Source organism: Prosopis cineraria, unplaced genomic scaffold, assembly GCF_029017545.1.
Source record: "Prosopis cineraria cultivar Desert tree isolate PC_DT_omini unplaced genomic scaffold, ASM2901754v1 PC1, whole genome shotgun sequence".
Classification (NCBI taxonomy): domain Eukaryota; kingdom Viridiplantae; phylum Streptophyta; class Magnoliopsida; order Fabales; family Fabaceae; genus Prosopis; species Prosopis cineraria.
This window is the reverse complement of record NW_026555332.1, coordinates 3,188,772-3,198,554: the sequence shown is the minus strand read 5'-3', so window position 1 is coordinate 3,198,554 and position 9,783 is coordinate 3,188,772. Positions and strand designations below refer to the sequence as shown.

At 30.6% G+C, this 9,783-nt stretch overlaps 1 protein-coding gene across 1 annotated transcript; it reads left to right on the top strand.

Annotated features, from left to right (window-relative positions):
* Window positions 1-3,384: 3,384 nt before the first annotated feature.
* LOC129305493 (ras-related protein RABF1) lies at window positions 3,385-7,826 on the top strand. Its single transcript, XM_054945509.1, has 8 exons — window positions 3,385-3,627; window positions 3,908-3,984; window positions 4,893-4,976; window positions 5,117-5,211; window positions 5,292-5,397; window positions 6,715-6,804; window positions 6,900-6,986; window positions 7,508-7,826. Exons 1-8 carry the CDS (start codon window positions 3,603-3,605, stop codon window positions 7,544-7,546), a joined length of 603 nt encoding a protein of 200 aa, XP_054801484.1. The 5' UTR covers window positions 3,385-3,602; the 3' UTR covers window positions 7,547-7,826.
* Window positions 7,827-9,783: the final 1,957 nt, after the last annotated feature.

Below are 9,783 nucleotides of genomic sequence, written 5' to 3'. Positions count from 1 at the left end.
GAATTATGTATGTCAAATACTATTATTATTTCTCATGATTCTATTATCTTCTTAATATTTTGAGGAAACTATGACCACTTATCAGCTGTCTCACCACCTACTATGGTATATATCATAAGAAACATCTAATTATCTACATCATATGCAAATGTCGATAGTAGAGTTTCCTTTTATGGTTTACTCAAGTAAGAACCATTTATATATAGTATAGGCCAAACACCTTGCATAAAACCTTTTATATTATGTTCATATGCAATGAACAAACATTGAAATCTATTGCACAGCCCATCTATCCATTTTGCAATTATGGTTAGATTACTTTTGATTAGCCTTTGACACATTCAAGGAATTAATATATATGACTTGTCTAGCTGACTATGTATTTCAGTTAAAGCTTTCTCTTTGCCTTTATATGCTTAACAATAAATAGGTTTTCAAACCATACTCTTCATACATGTCTTGTCTAATATTATTAGGAGACTTTCCTATAGAAGTCATCAATTCATTAATTATTATGGATAAAGTCAGTGTTGATCTACTGTTATGGGCGACATCAAGATTGTCTTATACAAAATGAACACGTTCATTCTTTAAAGTTCTTATACTTAAGAAAATATTACCTTTTTCACCTTAATTTTATGCTTTAATATATCGTGGACATCCCTCAACTGCATAGTTAGCAATAACTTGATTTGGGTTATTATTCAGAAATTTGTATCCAAACTTGTGTGCTAGACTATACTTGTATAATATCTCCTTAAATGCCATAACATGAGTAAAAGTTTATCCCACTCTAAACAAGTAATTCCTTCTACTTGCTATTGATTTCTGGAATGGGGTAGGAATACATTAGATAGCTAAATTATCTTCTGTAATGGCTATTAGAATGCTTTCTCTAGAGTTAGGTAAGTTGAAGCCTTCTAGATCAATATCTCAATGTTTTAGAGATAGTGAACTTCCATATGAAAATAGTAAAAACTGGTCTATCCTGCATTTACAAATATTGCCACATTATTAGTGCTTTGTATTAATAACTTCTATTTTACACAACTAAACATTCAATATAAACAAGTAAATGTTCATGTTTGCATAACACATAATTCAATGTTTCTAACAAGGCATTTTATGACAAGGAATTACTCAATTAAAATAAATGTCAACACTTACTCTTGAGGATCATCTTCAAGTGCAGCTTTTCTTTCAACATACACACAAGCAGTTCTTCCATTGTGCTCAAACAATTCTTCCACTCTAACATCATCAAGAAGATCTATCAATGTACTTAAATCAATCTCAACTCTGAACTTTATGTCACTTTTATTATCATCATGACAAATTTCTAATGATATAAATGATACTCAACTCTGTATATGTTAATCCTTTTGTTAATGTTCTTGCAATTACATTTTCACCCTCATACTTCATACTACTATCAACATGCTTCAAAAATTCACCATCATAATAGAAGAAACAAAATAATTTCTTTCTAGAACTATTTGACATCTCTTATATTAACATGCAATGAATAAATTAATTTAAGTAAATATCTATATACAGAAACTCAACTTTTATTTTACACAACTTGACATTTAATACAAACAACTCAAAGTTTATTTTTGTACAACAGATACTCCAATGTTTTTGACAATAGATTTTTTTTCATATTGGGAATCATATTTTATTTTATTTACATGTGAAAGTTCAATATGAATAAGTCAACTATTATTATGGCACAACAACTAATCTACTTTAAGGCTTTCACAACTAACTTACATAATTCAACAACTCTCAGCAATAAAATTATAAATAAAATTTTGATTTTAACGACATCATAGTGTAATTTGTACAATAAAAACTCAATCTCACATACACCCTATTACATAACCACTATATATTAATGAGTCAAGATTATCTTTGTTGCCACTTTATCAGCAACTAACATACAATAATAATGCCATTTAAATTGATCATTAAGCTAAATCCTCAACTCATCAAGATAATAACTAGATTTATTTTGTGCACATCAAAGAGTTACTTAGCTCACCAAGTTCTGCCGTTTAACTCTCAACTTTTTTCTATTTTAGCACAAAAATGGTAAACAACAACCTTAATCAAGGCTCAACAATTTTTTTTTTAAATTTAAACACTACTTAGGATGGATAAATTTTTAAATCTACGTGCCTCAAAAGTTATTTCTCACTATTGGAGTTGAAAAACCTTTAACTGCTTTAGATGGAAAACCTTCTTACATTTGTCATCATTCTACCACTTTTAGTTTGTTTCTTTCATTCTGATTAAGGGCAAAATTATCTTTTCTCCTCCAACAAAAATTGTAACAAGGCCCTTTAGACCCATAGTATATTATCATAATTTATTGGGCCTAAAGTGTAATTTTTTATGTTTTGAGGATGCTTAGTGTGATTCTCCTAATTAAATAAGTACTACTTAGGGATTAGTTTAATATTTTTTTATATGTGGATAGATTAATTCATTACTTCAAAAAATTACATATAGTTTATGTGGAGTTGATTTATTTATAAATAAGTCTTGCAAAATTTAAAAATCACAACTAGATTCCTTAAAACTTGAATGTAATTTAAAATTAAGGTAAAAAAACAATAATGCCCTTATGTCAAATAATTTACAAATACATCATTAGCATTTTACAACTATAACTTTAACTTTTTACAACTGTAATTTTATATATTCAATAATTAAATTGATCAATTTAATTATTGGATATGTAAAGTTATAATTGTAAAAAGTTAAAGTTAAAGTTATAAATTATTTGTGAAGTGGTTGTAAATAATTAATGTTAAACTTTGTTTGTAATACATAATTATTTAACTATTGGATATGTGAAAATACAGTTGTAAAAAGTTAAAATTATATTATAAATTGCTGATGAAGTAGTTGAAAATAAATTATAGGGGCATTATTGTCTTTACAGTGCTATTTTAAATTATACTCAAGTCCCAAAAATACTAACTATAGTTTTGAATTTTATGAGACTTACTTATGAATAAGTCTACTATACAAAATCTATACTCTCTTTGTTAAAAAATTTAAGAAATTTTTAACTAAATTTTACCTTCAAAAAAGTAGTTATTTATTTTAAACTAATATTTTTTTTAATATTTATTCTTATTAAACACTTTATAATAAATATAAAATCACTAGGGCCACTTTTGAAAAAAAAGTAATGATTACATTTTAAAAAATTAAAAATATTTTATATTTTTAAATATTTAACTTTTTAAAAAATATTTTATATTTTTAAATGGAGGGAGTATGTAATTTTTTATTTTTTATAATGAATAACTAATAAAGACGAAAAAAAAAAATGAAAAGGTTCATCTGAAGTCATCAGCCATCACTAACATAAAGCATGATTGCGCACAGCGTCATGGAGTTCTCAACAGTTTCCCAGAACATAGGCTCAACTATCTTAGATTGTGCTCCTCGTGTTTAGCAAGGTAGTCCAAAATTGAAGTCAGTGCATCAGCCATTGACATCTTCATTCTACCCAGAAAAAAGGCCTCAATAATTTACTTTCACTATACTCGTATTTTTGTAATACACTCCGAAAGTCTTGGCACGCTATGGGTTGCTCTTCATCCCTTCCGGGTAAATTTCTAGTTTATTTTTTATATCCATGCATCTGAATCTATTTGATCATCTCATCCATATTTTTTCCTTCCTGCAAATGGACGAAATTGTCCTGTAATTTTTGAAATTTGATTGTTGAGCTGAACAACTGTGATTCTGTTTGATTGTGAGTTCGAATTCTGATTTTGTGGTTTTCGTTTGATAGGGTTTGGCCCTTTGTGCTTTGGTTATTAATCTAAAGCTATTGTCGATTTGTGGGTTTGGTTGAACATTGGGTATGTTGATTCTTTGTTTCCAGAGAGGAATTCTAATCAATTGGGTCGAGCGAATTCGGAGAATGGTGGAGGGCAGGACGCCAAGAATCTACGTGTGAAGGTACTTAATGGGCAAAGTTTTTTGCTAGCTTACATTTTCACGATCGTGGACACGTGGCTTCTTCAAAGAGGTTTTATCCTCTCGTCTTTTGTAATTTAAAATTCATTGTTGACTGAGGAGGTCAAACAGAGGAGAGAAATAATGATGATCTATTGATCTTCTGTGCTTAATTGGGAAATATGAATATCTTGGCTTTTCATTCTGTTAGTTCTGATTAATTAGAATTATTTCAGTCTTGACAATTATCTATTGAGTATCGATGTTTGTACAATAGCTTGTCCAGTACTGTTTGAAACATAATCTTTTAGGGAAGAATCCATTTTTGGGGTAGTAGCTCAGTTTTGATCTGGAATGGGGTTTCAACCATTTATTTCCCAAGATTTAAAAAGGGGGAAAAAAGAATACTGAAAGGAAATGGCAATTGCGTCATCATTGTTCATTTCAGTCCTTTTGAAGTAAAGTGGAATATTTTGTACGCTTTCTTTACTGACTCCAACCTGCTCTGTTTGGATTTAAGAATGTATGTGGCCTTTGAAAAATAAAATACGGAAATTTGATAGCTGATGAAAATCAATTGTTCCTTGTTACTTTTGTAACTTAATTTCTGCCTGAAACTATAAAGGCATGTTAGTGCTTGGTTATGTACAAGTGCCGAGCTGCTGGCTGCATGCTTCTAAATCTTTAATAATTATTAAGAAAGAGAGGTGCAAGGGTTTCATAACCACATACATTGTATGGTGCTTAGAAGTCTCTGCATATGGTATGTTTAACCATACATCAATTCCTTGATTCCTTTGTATTGTAAGCAATTCCTACTAAATTACCTATCTAAATTGTGTACTAGCCGATTTAACAATGTTTAACCTTCCTAGGACCCAACAACTAACCTTTAATGTCACTGAATACAGCTTGTTCTGCTAGGTGATTCTGGTGTTGGTAAAAGCTGTATTGTCCTTAGGTTTGTCCGTGGCCAGTTTGATCCGACATCCAAGGTAAGGGATAGTTTAATCATCTTGCTGCACTTTTTTTTTTGGTCATTTTGAATGATATGAAGTAATTTTTTGCCTTGCTTTATAAGGTTACGTTGGTTCATTTGTATGGAGATTTGCACATTTTGTCTTTTTTATGTCAGGTAACTGTTGGAGCTTCATTTTTGTCACAAACAATAGCTTTGCAAGACTCTACCACAGTCAAGTTTGAAATATGGGACACTGCAGGTCAAGAAAGGTTTTTTCGTTTAAACTATACCCTCCTTTCTCATTTCAATGACAGGGAGAAATGGAGTTGCTTAAAACTGTCTTGCTCAGGTATGCCTCACTGGCACCATTGTATTATAGAGGTGCAGCAGTTGCTGTTGTTGTTTATGACATAACCAGTCCAGAATCATTCGACAAAGCACAGTACTGGGTTAAGGTAGAATTTCAGCTATTACGTGGTGTTTATATCATTATTTAATTTGCTAGCTGTGATTTCTTTGCTAGGGCGAAGGTTTACTTGTTTGTAGTCTGGGCATTGGAAGCATTCAACATAATATAGAGTACAACTATTTATCTTGCCTGGTTTCTAATTATCTTAAATGGAATAAAGTTAGTCACTGAATGGACGCAAGTGTTTGCTTGTACCTGACTATTTAAAAACCTATTAAGGGGTTTGATTGCAATGAACCAAATAAGAAAAGAATCTGACAGTTCTGTCTCTAACCATTTTGGGTTATAATTAGTGCTGAGAAGGGGGATGGAATGTGTAGGCCTTGACTGCCTGCTTATGGTGTAATTAAAACAATTAATTCAGTGGGATATGGCATGTGAAAAAGAACCAGAACAAGCTTAGTGAAACAATCATGTTTGATTTAGGAGTTTGGTGTGTGGACCGTGGAATACTAGTGGAGGCTGAAACGAACTTTGCAATAGCCATAGAAAGAGATTAGAAACAGTGGAAAATAGTTAACCTAATGCAGGTTTATATGAGCATAAATTATGGCAGTCAGTTACAATACAATAAACTGATGATAACTTGATGCAGAGGGCCAATGAATATGTAAAAAAAAAAAAAAATACTAGCTAGATCTGTTTTATTGTCCACTTTATGCTTATTATTTAGCAAAGTGAAACAGTGCTACTTTTTTTCTTTTTTCCTGCGCCCGTTTGTTCTGTAATCATTTACCAACCCCTTACAGAGATTAAAAAAACCTCTGTTTCTTACCTCTTGACATTAGAGTGCCTCGTTGACCTTTGTGGGTCATTATGGGCGATGGTGGTACCAAAGGAATAAAAACTGATAATTTGATTTAAGGAACTTGCAACAATTGTGAATATTCAATGTGCTTTCAATGCTCACTGTTACACACCGTGCCTGTTTGACCTTGCTATGAATATTTTTCTCAAGAGGATCACCTATGTAAAAACCTGTTTTGCAATGTTCAAAACGAGGAATAAAACAATTTAGCTACTTGCCATTATTGATTTCTTCTGTCAGTATAAGATTCAAATTCTAGTTTCTCATCCTCATCAAAGAATTTGGGGAAAAAAGGTTCTGCTGCTTCATCAAAAATGATTTTTCTTATTGTCCAAATACAGCCACAATTACCAAATTAGTTTTTACATTTATTAAATAAGTGCTTGTTTGTGCAGCAGCACATCATTCCCAAACAGTCCGGAGTTCCCACTTTTTCTGTGAAAATATTATTACTTTGATATTTTAAGCAGATGATAATATATTAACCACTTGTAGGAGTTACAAAAGCATGGAAGCTCCGACATAGTTTTGGCCTTAGTGGGTAATAAAGCTGATCTTCATGAGCAGCGAGAAGTGCCTGTTCAGGTGGTGCAGTGTCTTCTCAATATTTTGACTTTTTGAATGAGGAAAGCAAACACTTGTCATCTCATATATTATGCTTATATATATTTTTGACAAAGGACGGCATTGAGTATGCGGAGAAGAATGGAATGTTCTTTATCGAGACCTCTGCGAAGACAGCAGATAATATAAATGAATTGTTTGAGGTACTGTTGACATTTATCTGCTTCCGATTAAAGTTCAATTTCAAAATGAATTGTGAAGTATGATGGCAAGGATGCGAATCAGAATGTTGTAAAAAACAATGCTATGTTCCCACCCCCTTCATATATCACCGTTAAAATTATTAAGAACTGTATTAATGACTTCTTTGTTTGCATCAGAACATTTGTTGTAAGACTGTCAATAATTGTATGGTCGAGGATTATCAAGCGTTTATTTTGCTTGAGAAGAATGGAGGGAAAGAGAAGGGAAAGGAAACTTTGATTCTAAACATTTTTCTCGATTTATATTTAACATAATTAAATCTAACATTTTTTTCTTGTATATAAAAAATATTAGTTTTTTAGAATCAAAGGAAATGTTTAGAATTAATTGTTTCCCCTTCCATTTCCTTTTCCATGAGCCAAAAATTATCTAATGCTTCAATGAAATGAGTCTCCAAAACTGATGAATTTGGAAATTCCAACTTGCTTTTGAAAACTAACTAGTTGCTCCTTTCTTACAGGAAATTGCCAAAAGACTGCCTCGTCCATCCACTAATTGAATTACCCGGAACTGTACTGAAAGACATGCTTTGTCTTTGGGACCTTCTAAGTTCAATAATATGAGTTGTGTAAAGTATGATTATGCTCTTCTCTGGTTTCATATACATTGTGTTGAGTTCAGTTAAAGCAGTACGATCACGAACAAATTATACATTAGATTGTAGTACGCTGAATCTCGTGAGACCCTCAAATGTTTTTTTTTTTTTTTAAGGTGCTGAGATTGTAAAAGTGGGGCACAATATAGCAGTTACGTGAGAAAATAATACAAGATTTTTGTCATGCTCGGCTTTAGCCCCCCTCCGTTTGTTGAATATTTCTTTTTTTGGTAAAATTGGTTTCCTGAATATTTCATGCACTGATAGAGATGAACTCCGAAGAGCGTATAAAGGAAATTTAAGTCGAACAAGTACAAGAGCTTGACAGTTTTTATTGGCGTATGAAGGAACAACTTGCACATTGGTTTGGCCATCAGAAGATGTGGTTTCTAATTTCTAAAGGAAATCTTTCACCTTTTTAAAGGTGCTTTGTTGTTTTTTCTTCATCCTATAGCGACTAAATTATTAACTTTCCTTATGACAAAGGACTTTCATTTCAACAAGCAAACTACATGGTTGGGCTGGCCCGCTGGCTTCTTAAAAAGTCATTTAAAGAAAGAAAGAAAGATAAAGACAAAAAAACAAAGCATCTTCTAAAAAGAGACAAACAAAGAAAGCACCTTTTAAAAATTAAGTTGCAATATTGAGTCAATTAAAATTCATTTTCTGAATTCTAATTCATCACAACTTAATTTTTATATTCTCTCCATTTAAAAATATAACGTATTTTTAACTCAATCTCACCTTCAATAAAATAATTTTTTACTCTCAAACTAATCTTATTTTTTTATATTTATTCCTATTAAACACCCTACAATAAATATAAAGTCATTTATCAATAGAGGACACTTTTGAAAAAAAGATAATGATTACATCTTAAAAGACTAAAAATGTCTTATATTTTTGAACATTCAACTCTTCAAAAAATATCTTATATTTTTAAATGGAGAGAGTAATTTTTATGGTTTTGATTCAATTGTAATTCATTTTTTAAACATTAACTCTCTACAATTCAATTTTTATAGTTTTAATTATTTAAAATATTGGTATCTATATTTTAAGAAAATAAAATTATAACTACTAAAGTTATTTCTTGAAACTTAGGGGCTAATATTTTAAATTGCTAAAATTATAAAGATTGAGTTATATTAAGTTAAAATTTAGAGAGTAAATTTCGATTACGTTAAAATTATAAAAATTGAGTTATATCAAGCTAAAATTTATAAATTGAGTTATTTTTTATTCTATTGTCCAATATCATGAGAAATTGAGCTGGGGAATATTACTACTACTCACTCAGACTAATTTGAACCCTTGTGTAGGAACATTATAATTAATAATGATCTCAGGGGATGCATTTGTCATTTTTATTATATTGTGGCTACAAATTTCAAGGACTTAAATTCAAAATCTCAAGATAAGCTAATTTGACTTTTTTAATCAATTGAACCAAATGCCTTTCGATTTAGGATTGAGTTATAACCAAACTAAAATTATAGAAACAAAGATGATTAATTTTTCCTTTATTTTTTAAGAAAGATGCTTTTGTTTTTTTTTTTCAGAGAGAATTACATGTTGGAACTACTCAAGAAAATTACCCACAGATAAGGATCAATATAAAATAAATTGTTGTTAAAATACAAATATATTTTATTATTTTTCAAATGGGACTTCTTCTTAGTTGAATAATTTCTTTGAGTGATCCTTAGATTTACATCTCCCTTTTTTATAAGCTACAGACTTGGTGTAAATTGTAATCAAGGCATGGTACTATTCTACTAGTTTTTTATAGGCCCCCTCCATCTTCATCCCAAGTTTTCTTTAGAAGTTTCCAAGTCCTTGATACATGCTATAGTCGTCTGCAGGTTGTCTAAGGCATTAATTGTTTTTTCTTGAATATCTTTATTTGCAGAACTCATCAACAATATGTACAAAGAGGACATATTTAAATGGAAAGTAATTTTGAAAACTAATTCAATTCAAATTATTCATAATTGATAAATTTATTACGTGTAAAGCAGTTAAATGATTAAATCACCATGCAATCAACACGAAGTTGATAGGAGCATGCTGGTTAGTGATATACAGCTATGCAAACTATCACAGCCGTGGTCAACCCTTGGGTCGTCTTCTCACAATTA